At 34.6% G+C, this 15,807-nt stretch overlaps 2 protein-coding genes across 2 annotated transcripts in view; one reads left to right on the top strand and one right to left on the bottom strand.

Annotated features, from left to right (window-relative positions):
- Positions 1 to 306: 306 nt before the first annotated feature.
- Positions 307 to 5,419, bottom strand: LOC147064140 (protein OPI10 homolog). Its single transcript, XM_085958702.1, has 5 exons — positions 5,225 to 5,419; positions 4,023 to 4,152; positions 2,068 to 2,190; positions 1,001 to 1,113; positions 307 to 656 (listed from the first exon to the last, which is right to left on the bottom strand). The coding sequence occupies exons 1-5, from the start codon at positions 5,264 to 5,266 to the stop codon at positions 459 to 461; spliced, it is 606 nt and encodes a 201-aa protein (XP_085814828.1). The 5' UTR covers positions 5,267 to 5,419; the 3' UTR covers positions 307 to 458.
- Positions 5,420 to 8,687: 3,268 nt separating this feature from the next.
- Nrt (Neurotactin) overlaps positions 8,688 to 15,807 on the top strand; it is a 58,621-nt gene continuing 51,501 nt past the window's right edge. Inside the window, exon 1 of the mRNA XM_085958623.1 lies at positions 8,688 to 8,845. The gene's annotated coding sequence lies outside the window, so the exon portion shown is untranslated. The remainder of the gene's footprint in view (positions 8,846 to 15,807) is intronic.

Here is a 15,807-nt window from a genome sequence, read left to right on the forward strand (position 1 = left end):
TTAGTTTAGTTTCAAGCACAATATAAGGTTGAAAAAAAATTAAAGTTGCAAAAATGAAGTGAACTTATAACTAAAGATCACAAAAGAAAGGGCGGATGAGCAGCTAAGCCGTGAGTTTCTCACTGACACGTGTGCTGCTGAATGCTGAAAGAGATGGAATCGAGCCATGGAGAAGGCGGTCAGATGGATAAATTATCCGGGTCACGATCCCCAGCCACAAGGACCCGATGTAGAAGAATAGTTTTACAAATTAGGAGTTAAAAAGATGATATTAAAAATAATGGCAAAAGCTTTTATTAAATAAAATACAAAATAATTTATCTTTTTTTAGTATTCCTTTCAATCTAATATCGGTACAGTTTCGCAGTAAAAAATAATTGTGTTATTCAATTCTGATGGCATTTCCCAAAGTATTAACAGTGATTATAATATATAAATAACATATTATTTTATAGCTTTCATGACTTCCAGAAGTTGGGATTCTGTTGTAGTCTTCTCTCAAAGTTTTGGTACCAAGATTGCAGAGTGTTGAGAGGGACGAAACTTATTCCGGGGGAGGGCTGCATTTCCGCTTGTGTGATGGCAAAGCTAGCGGCGTAATTGAAAAAATTTTCTAGCATTTTTTGACCAAAAGTGAGGTAGGAATTTGTAGTCACCTGGAAATTAAATAATAAAAAGAAACCTTTTATAACGATAAAAGCTCCGAAAACTTAAAGACTGACCTAGGAGAAAAAATCTATTAAATACTTTGTATTGATAGTAACGATTATAATTACAGAATGAGTTATCTCTATAGATTAAATTACATTTTGAATGTAAACTAATGAATAACTCTCGTAAACACGTCATAATCATAGATGAAGGTTAATATAATATACTAGGTTGTGGCATTTTTGATAAATTCTAAATTTAAAAAAAAATGTTGATTGTTTAGTACATAATTTTTTATAGTCTCCTGAAAGGTTAAATTTTGCAATATGAGTGTAAAATATTTCCTTACAGTAGTAGGAATTTGAAGTTGTGCATTGATTTCTGGTTCAATGGATACTCCGATTTGTGCATTATGACATATTTTTTGCTGGCCGAACGTCCCCACAAATCCATTATCGCCACCTGAAAAGGCAATGATTCAAAATTAGCCATTGCAAATTATATTATGCAATCCATACAACATAATATTATAATATAGAGATTTTCAAACAGTGATGTCCCGTGGGGGTAGGTAGGTCGTGTGTTGTTTAGGGACGGCAAATCCTAAAGAGCGGCAAACTAAGTAAATCATGTGAATGATCCATCTTTTTAGAGTAGATTCCACGAAGACGAGAATTTTCTACCTCTATCAACTGCAACCCACTCCAATTTTTAAAGGGATGTACATCAGATTGTCATTGAATTTATCTACATTTAAAATAATCACAAATAAATAAGAAAATAAGTCAATTTAAACATTTTTTTTTTTAAACCATGTCCGATCCTAATAAGATCATATGGGCTTCCACAGAGCGGAGGTTTGTATTAACAGATTTTTTTTTTACAAGAAATGGATGTTGGCTACTTGCTCAACCTATTAGGTCTATACTCTGACCGAAATAATATGTGTACTTGCCAGACCCATGATTCGAACCTGGAACGCATAAGCCGCGCGGCCATCGTGGGATCGGGGTTATATAATTACTGAGATAATAAATGCTTGAGGACGGTTATTTGAGACTGCATAAGGGCGGAACTTTAGGGATGGCACAGTGTTCAAGATAGATGTCATTGTTAATCTAATGCCATCACTGAGGATCATTTTTGGGTTAGTCAAGCAGTTTATCATTACTTTCGACTTTGGCGAAATTTATTTTTAATTCTATTTCGTGGCTGTCTTTTGTGAGTTCTTGCATTCTATCTTGAAGATTCATCAGCTCTTGCTCACACAATAATGTTGATTTGCTGACGAAAATTCTTGATGTATTCAACCGTAAATGCATCAAATAAAGAATGATTGATTACTTTCAATTATTGATAATATAAATACCACAGTACATAATAAACTTACGATGTAGAAAAGTTGGTATAACTTACCGGCCATTTCGCTAAGCTTTTTCAGTGAAGATATCTTATATATTGCTGACGGCTTCAGATTTGAAATGTGTCCTAACAATTGCCAATTAGGAGGTGCATTTGGATCCGGCCAACTGAAGTAGACTACAAAGAATAATATTAAATATAAAACACTCATCATGAGAAAACACAATATACGTAAAACAATAAACTGCTGATCTGGTATTATTTCAATTCATGTTGTACATATTAATTAGGATAGTAAATTATAGATGCAATTTTACAGTAAATAATGATAACTATCAAATAAATAATTACAATCTGTATATCTTTTTATTAAGAAAAGGTTTGTGCAGCCATTGAGACTAATTAATTGCAGAGGCAAGGTATTTTATAAATTTAACTATCTAGTCAATGTTTCTATATGTGAAACACAAAAATTTGCAAGTTTTCTTGGTATTCGTTTTCATAACAAACATATTATGAATAAAACAATCTATTAAAGTTCTTGCGAAAGATGAATAAATATACATGATAATATGTGAATATAAACTTTTTTATAGAATAATTTATATCCAAATGTAAAGTAAAGATCAAAATTTGTGTTGATTTTAAAGAAATCGCCTCGTTTTAATACCTATATCGTAATAATATTTAATTATTTATTGATAAGCTATTGTGATTTTTGATTCACTTTGAAATTAGACGATTGATAATACTGGTCAGTGGCTCCTCTATTACTATTACTATGCTAGTACAACACACTGCCAACACTTTTTCAGACAACACTCAACTTGTCATTGTTATTCATATGTGCATCACTCACTTCGCGAGGTAGAACATGTAGAATTATTGTCTGTCATACGTGCGCAGAGCGATTCCGACTTAAAGACGATTTTAACGTTTTATGAAAATGGAAACTGTCATTTTTGTTTCTAAATCCTTAAAATACATTCGACATAATAAAATAACACAACTGGAATACAGGTAAGCAGACCGTAGCTGAAAATTAAATAAGAACAAAAATATAACAGGAAAAATATTTTTAATCACATATAAATTCATTATAAATAAACTGAATTTGATTAAATTTTGATTTCTTCTCTTCTTCTTCGGCCATATCCGCCCCTTAGTTGAAGCATATGGACACCACGCGGCGCCTTCAAGAATCCCTGTCGCTAGCCAGACTCTTCTTGCTTACAATATAAATATTACCCTCACTTCACACTTATTCATTTTAATATTTTCATATAAATTAATAAAAATGAGAAAGATGGTAAAAAAATACTGCTTTGCACTTATAACAAAGTGATTTCATTATGACCTTAATGGTTTTACGATGGTTTCATATTTGGCTGACTAATTGCATTTATGAAGCATAGATACCATATTCCATGATTTATGTATTTTTCATTACATTTTATCATTAAATTTATCCTTTACTATCAGAGACATCAATCTCATACATGTGTTTATTTATGTACATTATATGGATTATTATAATTTAATATGGAAGATTCAGGTAACATCCGCAAAATGTTTATCTAATCTAATTTTTTTTGAGAAATAGAATAAATATACCAAGAAAGATTTAATTCATTATCTGAGCAAGTTAGACGTTTCAGTCATTTTACACCTAAGCTAACTTCTTTTTAAAGAAGGTATAGATATACCATCATAAATCGTCAAGTGTTCAAATTTAGAACAAAGTTCATCTCAGTATAAAAAGTATGAAATGATATCTTAATATGACGTACTATGTTATAATAACGTGTATTTTTCCAACCATACATTTGTATCGTCGAACCACTTCGTGACTAATACAATATAGTCTTAATAGATCAGGTTGTATTAAGAGCAAATGACCAACAGTCCCTTATACTACAATATTGCAACAAGAGACATCTACCCCGTACAGCGTTAATATGGAATGAGCCGCAGAGCATTGGAAGAAGTTTTAAATAAGCAAGGCTTACCCATTCCTACAGTGCCCTCAGGAAGCGGAATCAAACCCGTTAAAAAAACTACAACATGATTAATGTTGTCGGCGTCCATTATTGTAGTAAGAAATTGGGTTTCGCCAACTTGTGAGAAATCGGTCTGTACCTAAAAGAAATTAAGAGAATAGGATATAGATTAATTATAATATAGGTATAATGTTTGGGACTTTCACGGTTGTTTGTTATTTTTTCGCCCTCTTTCCTTGGCGTTTCTGGCTCGTTGGAGAGGTCATTGCAGACACCGCTCTAAGTGTGTCGAAATTAATTGCTTGAAGTAACAGTATCAATTTCCAATAGCACTTTACATCTCTGTATTGAAATTATATTATATAGCAGACCAATCAAAAATATAACATTATATTTAGGCACTCTGTCCCTTTTTAAATTCCAGGCCCAGAATAACTAATGGGAGGATTATAATCTGATTAACAGCCTGATCAAATCAGGTATTACCTAATACGGTTTGACTTTCCGGTCAGATGTTTTTGCTTCCTGAAACACCAAAACTTTTAAATTATTCCAGTTACGATGTTAGCTATTAAATTGAAGAAAAATAAATGTGGGAAAAAAATGGGTAACGTTTACGTCCGACGGATCACTAGGCAATCTTATAGAGCAGCCACCTGAAATCACCCAAGAGTTAGATGACAGACTTACATGTGACTTGATATTGTGTCAAATCTGATCAAATCGGCCCATTCGCCTAGCAAAATAATAGAAATTGTAGAGGACTTATGGTATCCCTTTAACTACCTATTCATCTTCGGTCATCACCAAGTAAAATAATAAGGACTATACTAGGGTATAATAGTACATTTCGGTTTTTTTTTCCAAGTTTCTATCCCATTACTAAAAGTATCTGATAGTCACATAAAACGTTCGATATCTTCTTGTGTGCATATTATTTCGAGATTCAGCGTCTTTCAAATAGATATTTATAGTAAATTAATTTGTTACTTAAATGTTTTGTAAAACCGGCATTATATTGAAAGAAAATGCGTGGATAAATAGTTTTAAATTGGCAAAGACAATTTTCTTTATCTATTCAGGATACATAGCGTAATCTAAATATTTTTGCGACTTACACACGTATTCTAAATTTAATATTACCTACACGGGAAACTATCGGCGAATACTTAGATATCGTTGCACAAAATGAAAACGCTGGTCCTACTTACCAATCTCCCAGAAATTATTACACCAAGCACATTATTTGCCATTTTGATAAGCAACTAGTTCAAATCAATCGCATAAACACTATACGAAGGATTGCGATTCTCAATTATGACAGGAAAAATATTATGAACAAAAATAAATTATTGCTCGCCCCATTGAAAAATGCAGATGATTTAACAACAATGAAGTTGGCTGTCAGTAGTGTCCATAGACTAATAAATTTATAATATAAATAAATTATGGCATAGATAATATACATATATAGTCTATGGTAGTAACTGATGATGTCGGTTCAAAAATGTAGTGTAAAGTGTTGCCAACCGTACTATAATTATAGTATTATTTGTACTATTATAATTATACTATGGTATAGTACGCCCAAAATACTATATGTCATCATCATCATCAGCCGGGTCAATCCATTGCTGGATGAAGGCCTCCCCAAGCTTTCTCCAACTCTCTCGGTCCCGTGTCGTTCGCTGCCACGTATTTCCGCCGAACTTTACCAGTTCGTCAATCCAGCGGCTTTTAGGGCGACCCTGTGGCCGTTTCGTAACCCTTGGGTACCATTGGATGACGGCATTTGTCCAGCGGCCGTCCTTTCGGCGAGCAATGTGCCCCGCCCATCTCCATTTCAGCTGTTTGGCAACGTCTATTACATCACGTACTCTTGTCTGCTTCCTAACCCATTCGTTTCTCTTACGGTCCTTTCGCGTGATGCCCAACATGCACCTCTCCATGCCTCGCTGTGTGACTCTTAGCCTTTGAACATCTCTCGTGTTGAGGGTCCACGTCTCGCAGCCATACGTGAGCACGGGTAGCACACATTGGTTGAACACCCTACGCTTAAGACATAATGGTAGGACACTCTTGAAGATACTATTCAGACGTCCGAAAGCACTCCATCCCAGCTTTGTTCTTCGAGCAATTTCATCGTGCATGCTTCCGTCTATGGACACCTGCTGTCCGAGATAGACGTTGCTGTTGACTTGCTTGAGTTGGGTGCCAGAAATACAGATAATCGCAGGATCCGAAAAACAGTTCCTCATCACTTTTGTCTTTGAGACATTTATCTTTAGACTGACCGTTTGACTGACATCCGCGAGTTCTTGCATTCTACCTTGGCGGTCTTTCGGGTCTTGTGAGAGTATAACAATATCATCTGCAAAGCGCAGGTGACTGAGGTGCTCTCCAAATACTATATGTAATTTTGAATATAGGAGAAAAATGTATCTTTATGTTAAAGATTTAATTTCGACATTCGAAAAGACGCCAAAAGTAGGTACTAAAATGTTGATATTTCCAGACTTTAAATAATTATTCGTGCAAAGTACTATAAATTCGTAATAGAAGAAAATTTGCTGAGCTGAGAAAAAAAAGTTTCTCGAAAGAGGTAAAAAAAGCCGTTGACTTTAATTTGAAATAAAATTTCTTAAAGACGGTTTTACACGGTCCAAGTACGATCCAAGTTGACTTGGACCGAGCGCATTCGTATGAGACATCTTCATACTAATTATTCCAATCCAAACAGCATTCTAAATGGACAGGAGCGCACCGGAGCGCCGTTCCGGTTCATAAAATCCTCAAAATTATCGCTCGTGTCAAAAATAAATTGACCGTCTGAGCTAGATAGGCCATATAACGAAAATCAAACAAACTTATTTTTATAAAATACATATAAAATTAGATAACTATGCTGATATTTTTGTAAACTTATCACGCGCTCCGGTTCGTAAAATTTTCCAATTCGAGCGCTGAATCCAAACTAGCTTGGATGAGTAGGATGCAGTCCAAGTAGCTTGGATAGGAGTAATTTGTATAAAGATGTCCCGTACGAGTGCGCTTGGATGGCGCTCCGTCTATACTTGGATCGTACTTGGACCGTGTTAACGGGGCTTAAGTATTTTGGTCGGAAGCGGTACATACCAATTAAAAAAGAGCCTCGGAATTTCATAAATAAAATTCACTGTTTTTTGTGATAAACCAAAACCTAACATTTTCAACAATAACAGCGTGGTCCTACCTATGAGTTTTGCCGAAATACCGCGAAAAACTAGGTACCTATAATTTCTTAGACCGCGTACGATACTGTAATGACAAAAAGATTGCCGCACTTGTTTGAATGTTTAATTAATAATATTATGGTGATTAGTTCTTGGCCAGAGTGAACGCGCGGGCAGCGGGGCCGTAGCGGCGCGTGCAACTCAAACGTACTGTCCGACAAGAACTTTTTGGCTACATGTTAAAACTGTGAACTAACAAGCTCCTCTCATTTAGTTGACGACAGCGCCTTCTAACTAGTGCCTAAATCTTCTTGTTGGACAGTATAACCGTGCGCTTTCAAAAAACCAACACGTAAGGACATTTTTAGTGCTTATAGTATCCAAAAAGCACGTCGGAAAGTCTATAGACATCAACTTCGCATTCTGTAATTACGGCCGCGATTACGTCTTATTATCCCACCGTCAGCAAGGTCAGCAATGTTTATGCTTGTGATGGGAAATAAGCCGACAACGTTACGAACGTTTCGATTTGGTTGTCTCGTCAGACAGTCGGATAGCTCAAACATCCGGTGGCACCATTATAGTCAATTATTTACCTGGGGATCCATCTTTGAACAAATAATGGACCTGACATCAGTGACACCACACCTCTTAAGTCATTGCACAACATATTATGATGGTGTCGTTGGACGGCAACGAAATTGAATCTTTTGAAAGCCGTCTATTGTAGCATCTACATGACACAAATGTGATCCAAGGAAGTGTCGTCACAGCAATAAAATTTATAAGACAGTTTTGGGTCGCTTTTTGTGCTCAAAAATAATAGTTTAAACTAAAAGATTATATACAATAAAATTTAATTAAAATAACTGACAATACTGATTATTTATATCGGCCAATGGGTAGCGATATAAAGCAAATTCTATCGGATAACAAAATATTATGTTGGTGTTATTGGCCGTCTTAAATATTAAATTCACCTCTACCTACCTACTTAATTATTATTTTTTATGTAAGTATCAGTATAAACAACAGTATAATAATAAAATAAAATAAAATTATTATAGAATACTATGTTCCCACCAAAGAGATTGGACTCCTCTTTCAATCTCTTTGGTTCCCACCAAGTTCCCATGGTAACGTATGTACATTTACGAATTGAAAATTAACTAACTTTTATAATCGATTTTCTGCCTAGCAGCTTGTCATGTCAACGTCATGTTTTAATAATAATACAAAAAATCTGAGTAAATAATAGATTGCCATTCAAAAGTAGGAACATAGCATGCTGGTTTTTTAACAGTAACGAAAATATTATGACCATGGCGTGAAGTTTTATGACCTTTCATAAAGGTTTTAAAATTAAAATGGGAAATTGAAAATTTATAAACAGCAAACTCGATGACGAATGAATGTTTTAAAAGAGTGGCAACATTAGCACGTTTAAGCTTTTGTTGTTCGGTGCAGCGGTAGCTTTTGCTTTGTGTTCGGCGTCCTATTGACGAATTTAGTGTTTATATTTTAATAGTTAAGTTCAACAAAGTGTATTACTTAGTATGACTTAATAGTTGGATTAGAAAATTTTCCTGGGGTCTTTTTGGACTATTCTTCCCGTACATTGTAAGTATTTTATTATGTTTACACCGGTTTTAGAGCTTTACTGTGACTACTCAACTGATTTAACACGATTTTATATTAAAGAGAATATTCTTAATATCGATGAAAACAGAAATATTTTCTAAATCGTATTATTTTCTTTATTTGGACACTATTGAACGTTTTCTTCGTTGCTTTTTATTAAAACCATAGAAAATTGTAATAACATAGCACTCCTTTTTAAATGTTTTGATTGTTTAAACGACCCTATCGGGAATTCTGATATACATCTTTAACGCGTTATAATTTAAATATGCCGTATTTAGTTAGGGTGTTGGTATTTTTTTTTTAAATTTATTACAATCTAGCAAAATATTCCGCCATGGAGAAAAGTCGCCGGACGCCATCGCGCGTCATTTCTATGCATCGATTTTGTCTAGCCCTTGTCCTTGTACCTAACAACCCACTACCTAGGTACCTACCCTCTTATTCACGGCTAGGGGTTAAAAATATTCGCAGTGCACAATATTATTATTTTAAAAGCAATATCACGTCGTTTACTTAGGTCAAGAATACTTATAATGGGGATTTAGGGGTTTTTACAAATTAATTAATTGTTAATTTGGTTGATAATTATTTTTCTCGATAGGTGTAACTAAAAATTACTAAGGTAAGAAATGATCTATGTTGTACTTATATTGCGAAAATTTAAATAAGTATGTGCATATTACGTTTCTAATTGATAGGTACAATAAATTATTGTTGCCTATTGAGTGTGAGATTTCCATATTTGAATCAATTTACCGCCAGATTTTGAAATTGTATACAAGATACTTACTAATAAAATACGATTCGATTATCCAACTGAATGTGGCCACCAAAGTTTAGTATAATTTAACATTTTAACCCAACTTTGGTAAAAACCTGATTACCATCTATTGCATTTTATACCTTTCTGCTAACAGCTAAATAATAATAATATTGTAGGTATATGTACATACAGTCACAATCATGACAGTGGCGCCATTTACAATTATTATTATTGTATTATGCAATTCTATGTAAAATGTACACTTTATTAAATTAGGTAGGTATGTCCAGCCTAAAACGGACAGATGGAAATCATCATTGTCCATTCACCGTGCATGTAGGAATCACAATTCTAAATAACATTTTGGTAGTCGTATAAATGGAAATACGTACATGCTCAATAATTTGCCTACTATATACTTTACATGGTTTTATATTTTATTGTATAACATAATTTAGGTACATATTATTTACACTCTTTGATTCATGTCACGTCAGCCACTTTAAGTAGATTACCCCCACATTCCTGCGAAGAAAGACGCCCAATTGCGAATTCCGGAGAACACGTCACTTGTCATTGAAAAAAGTCTACAATAGCATCAAGTTAAAGAATTTTATCCTATCATGCCAAATCGATTTTATTGTATCATAATTAATTTCACCAAACTCGCGTCTTGCTTTCTTTAGAGCTTTTACATTTTTATAATATCGATTCAAATGAAAATTATGGGTGTGATTTCGAATTTAAAAAAAAATACATACTACGAGGATCGTTCATCAAGCTACTTCGGTTCCTCTTGTCACGGACACTAATAAAAGTAATAAATAACTCAAGCGACGAAATAAATCGTTTTAATCCGTCATCATTATCAGCCCCTGTCAGCCCCCCCCCCCCCTTGTGGCGTCCATGCACTCGCCAAACAGGATGAGATAAATATGGATATCTTTGAGATGGGAGTATTGAGAAGAATCTTTGGGGCTATTCAGAAAGATGGGATTTGGATGTAAAGGTATAATGAGGAGCTGTGCTACTCTGTGCGTGCGAAAAGATCACGAAGCATATTATGCAAATGTGTCACGTGAATAGAATGCCGGAGGATATACCACCAAGGCGGGCTATATACGCAACACCCGAGGGCAAGAGGAGACCTAGACGGCTGGGGCCGCGCCATAAGAGATTTAAGAATGCTCGGTCAAAGCAACTGAGGGTAGAGGCTTTGAAGCAAAACGTGGTTCGAGGGTGTTGGCGCTGGGCGTCCATGGTGGAGGAAGTTTTTGACGGAAGCCAAGATCCACCGGGGTTGTAGTGCCATAAATGACGATGAAGCAGGAAAATGATGACGGATTAAAACGATTTATTTCTTGTTTTCCAATATATTATGTCACATGGACAGTTCAATGCATTTTGACAACGATTTTAACCCATTTGATAAAAGTCTTTCTATATTGCAAAGAGGTCAACGCCTTCTTCACCTCTTCACTGATTTACGGTAATAAGTGCTGACCTTGTGAATTTTTATACGATTGACGGTGAATTATGTAGGCATGGTTTTAGAAATGCAGAACTGACACTATTAAGGGTATTTTTTTTATTTTGTGGTGGTACGGCCCGAAGTGGCTTTCGGCCGCTCCCATCTGCACTCATCAACAAACGTGAGTGATTCGTCGGTGTTTGTGTCAGTTTTATTTTTACCAGGATTGATAGTTAAGCATTCGTTCAGATTCGAATTCATATTCATCTGATGCTAAGGAGGAGGGAGGGAGTGAGGTAGAAATTTCTCGGCCGAAACACATCAAAAGATTTTTATGAAAATTTATTATCGTTGACTCATATACTTCGAAAAACTGTGAGAATGTTTATTTGTACAATCATTGTCAAGTATGTAGGTACTTGACCTCGGGTCAAGGGATGGGTATCTTACTCATATTTCGAACTGGGGAATTTAGTCATTTAGGATTACTAACCGAAGAACGCCTGTATGCCTTATTAATCTTATTATTATTTATAACTGTGTTTATTGCATTGCACAAATTTATTAGTACCTACTTTACTAAACTATCATTCGAGGTCGATTCACGGCCTGCAGCCCGATTTCCTAACTATCGTCTGGTGCCACACGAGACGATAGTTAGGAAATCGGGCCCCTGTTCGAAGTTCTCCGCCAGCTCATTCGACTTGTTTCCGTCCTTCGTGTTTTACTGTCTTGTATTAGTTGTATTGATTTATAAATTCAGTTCATCGATCTACTAAATAGTGGGTTTTGGGCGGGTGTTTAGTGCCTCTTGAATACCACTGTTTGGCAGCATTCGTCCATGGATTATCCTTATCCACCCACATCGACAAACCCTTTGGCGACATTGCGTGCTCGTATCTGCTTCGTTAAACGAGGATATTTTTTGTTGTCCATCCGTGTCGAGCCTAACATACCTACATACAAGAATTATTATTATAGCTATAGAATATTTTGTGGAGAATGGCACCATTTTGTCGTACATAGGTATTTGCTGGCAGGAAATCTGTCAGTGGGTATATATTATATATCAATGACATTAATATGGTCGAAGCATCTGGAAAAAAAATGACACTCACTTTTTTGTCGGGTCTGCCGAATGGCATAATCTGTTCTAACGCCATTACAATAGAGGTGATATTGCTATAAATTCCCTATGCTTTTTGTCGGTCTGCCGAATGGTTCGGTTCGAACGGATTCTCTCAAATTAACATTGACACTAGAAGCACTGTTCTAACGCCATTACAATAAAGGTGATATTGCTATAAATCTCCGATGCGTGATATCGCATAAATTGCGTGACGTATATACATGTGCGAATGTCACTATGCGCGAATTTACTTGTTAGCTACTGTACTGAGTGCGTTGTCCACGAATAAAATGTCATTGGTATATATTAATTATATTGACAAGGATTCTTGGAGTCCAATATTATATTATTATGTCCACATGCAAAATACGCTATAAATGTAGGTAGTTTGGACAGTCCACATCATGTAACATTCCACAAAATCATGCACCGTTATTTTCGATTATTATAACATTTTTCTTCCAAATATTGCCACGTTTCCTAATGTGTCAATACACTTGCACATATTTTCTGTCCCAGGCGAATTATAATTTATAAAACAAAGATTTTAATTGTATTTATACATGATATTATGTACCTATCTTGACCTGGACTATACATTAGTAATTAGAACCAACTTTAAATAATTTCTACAACATTTCAATTTCCTGACATAATGTTATCGACACGAAGGGTTGGGAAGATAACCCGTCTTCTCACTGACTGGGATCTTGTAAATGAAATTGATAGAGCTCTCGAGGTCATTGCATTATTATTCTGCGAGGACAGGAATCACAAACCGTTGGTACTGGTCGTTTGTACTTTACAAAGACGGGAAAGTTAAAATAATATTAATTTCCGATTTCATCGTGTTATACCTATATCCAGTGCCGTCCCGTGGGGGTAGGCAGATTGAGCGTCGCTTGGGGGCGGCAGTTACCTGAAGGGCGGCAAATCGAGGAGAATCATTAGGTATATATAGAAATAGCCATCTAAACGAAGTAGTAACGGAAATATCTTTCCATTAAAAAGTTCATCTCACTGGTTGGAAACAAAATGTAATAATTACTATAAAAGTTGTAATAGGACTATAATGTTTTGTTGGGTTCGCGATGTCTAGTTTACTTCCGCTTCCCTTGGACATCACGTCCTTGATGAACAGCAATACCACGTGCAGATTTGCGAATTATAGGTATCTAGGTACATAACTACTCAATTTTGTGTAAAATGTTTGCCAGTCACTCGCGAGTTTTGGAAGTTGTCAGGCGTATTTTTAAATGTATCTGAAACCGTGGACTCGCAATACCTATTAATTGTCTATTGAAGCAGGGATGGCGTTTAGTGGTATACATTTTGTTAGTAATCTATTCATACAACACATTTCTTAGATATTGGAGTCATGAAAGGATGATAAAAATATTGTAAAAAAAAATGTGGGGGCATTTTGGCGCTGCCTAGGGGCGGCATTTTGTCTAGCGACGTCACTGCCTATATCTTTTTGGTAATGTTTATTTCCTATGAGTTGTCTTCCTCATTTGAATACGTGTATTAAATAAGGCTCTAAGTACCAAAAAATAGTATTGCCTGTAGTTACAAAATACCGAGTCATTGCAGTAAAATTTCATGAAGCAGACCTTTTGAAAAATGTAGTTTTATAGTGTGAAGCAATCACGGCAGCTTCTATAATTTTAGGTATTAAGAACTCGCAAGTGTCAACACACCATCGTCAGTTTTACATTGAATGCCGTTGACCACTGCAGTGCTACTTACACCATTATAAATAAAACACGCCAACGGACTTACAACGTCGACAGGTTTAATTATTTTGCTGTATTTTTTTGACTCGCTTGAGGCACTTAGACTATAGTTGAAGTTATTGGCGTTGGTATGTAGAACATTTTTCTATAAAAATGTCAGTTTTTATATTTTTTGTACTTAGCGCCTTAATTAATACACGTATTCATTTTATGTCCAGAGATTTGCGGCAGGCCAGTGCCAACCTTTAAAATAAATCTTGCAATTATAATAAAGTGTACGCACTTACTCAATATTGAATGGTAACACGCTGTAATAGACTACAAAACTCTACAATATAAATGACGTTATCAAGCGTGACCTTATACATTGTGACTTGTCTCCAAATATTAATCTGGTATCACAAGAGCAGGATTAATCATCATCCCGTACCATAACAATAAGATGTCAGTTCAAATCAAATCGGCCACAATACCTAGTGGGGAGATTACCATATTGGTAAACAAAGCAAGTTTAAAATTTTAAATCTCAGTTTTTTTTTAAATTAAGAATAACTTAATATTGAATCCAGAGCAAGGATTTTTAAGGGGGGACATGCTCGTCGAAGGTCAAAATTGAGTTTTTATTGTATTTTCAAACCATGATCCTGGACACTCCTTAAACGTTGTAGATAATCTATTTATATAATTTTGAAGCCTTATTATCCTTTATAGTTATTTTAAACATTTAATGACTGTAAGAAGTATTTTTGTTACATAAAATAGTATTCTTTTAAACCTCTCGCTCTAATGTTTTAGAATATAGTCATATTTCGGTACATAACTGTGCAGTGGTGTTAAGATTTTTTACATTTATTAATTTTTAAACGCATTTATAAAACTAATAGCATAATTTATTACGAGATAATTTTTGTAAAATATTCACGATAAAAAATTATATTGATAATCTCTGTGATCCCAAATTTGACAAGAATTAGACATTTTATTATTCAAAAAATCGGCAATATTAACACATTTGAAGATGATTCTAAAGATACTTATTATAAGCTATGTCTTTGACCATTCAAGTGTGATAAACATCTTATGAACAATGATTGCTTTATAATAATTATTGACCTAAGAATAAGGTAGTGTTTTTTTGAAATACGCCATTTTTTTTGTCATTCCCTAGTAGTTAAGCTACAACATACGGCCGTAGCCATAAATTGACAAACTCTAATTAAAGTAGGGAGTAAAATTATGTTAACGCGCGTGTTTGAACATGAACCTAACTGATTTTTTTTAAATTTTTTTTTTAAACGGTACATGTTCAAACACGCGCGTCAATATCATTTTACTCCTTACTTTAATTATAGTTTGTCAATTTATGGCTACGGCCGTATGTTGTAGCTTAACCACTGGGGAATGACAAAAGAAATGGCGTATTTAAAAAAAACACTACCTTATTCTTAGGTCAATAATTATTATAAAGCAATCATTATTCATAAGATGTTTATCACACTTGAATGGTCAAAGACATAGCTTATAATAAGTATCTTTAGAATCATCTTCAAATGTGTTAATCTTGCCGATTTTTTGAATAATAAAATGCCTAATTCTTGTCAAATTTGGGATCACAGAGATTATCAATATAATTTTTTATCGTGAATATTTTACAAAAATTATCTCGTAATAAATTATGCTAATAGTTTTATAAATGCGTTTAAAAATTAATAAATGTAAAAAATCTTAACACCACTGCACAGTTATGTACCAAAATATGACTATATTCTAAAACATTAGAGCGAGAGGTTTAAAAGAATACTATTTTATGTAACAAAAATACTTCATGCAGTCATCAAA

The sequence above is a fragment of the Rhyacophila brunnea genome, unplaced genomic scaffold (genome assembly GCF_057557595.1).
Source record: "Rhyacophila brunnea isolate RB1 unplaced genomic scaffold, BYU_Rbru_1.0 scaffold_8, whole genome shotgun sequence".
Taxonomy (NCBI): domain Eukaryota; kingdom Metazoa; phylum Arthropoda; class Insecta; order Trichoptera; family Rhyacophilidae; genus Rhyacophila; species Rhyacophila brunnea.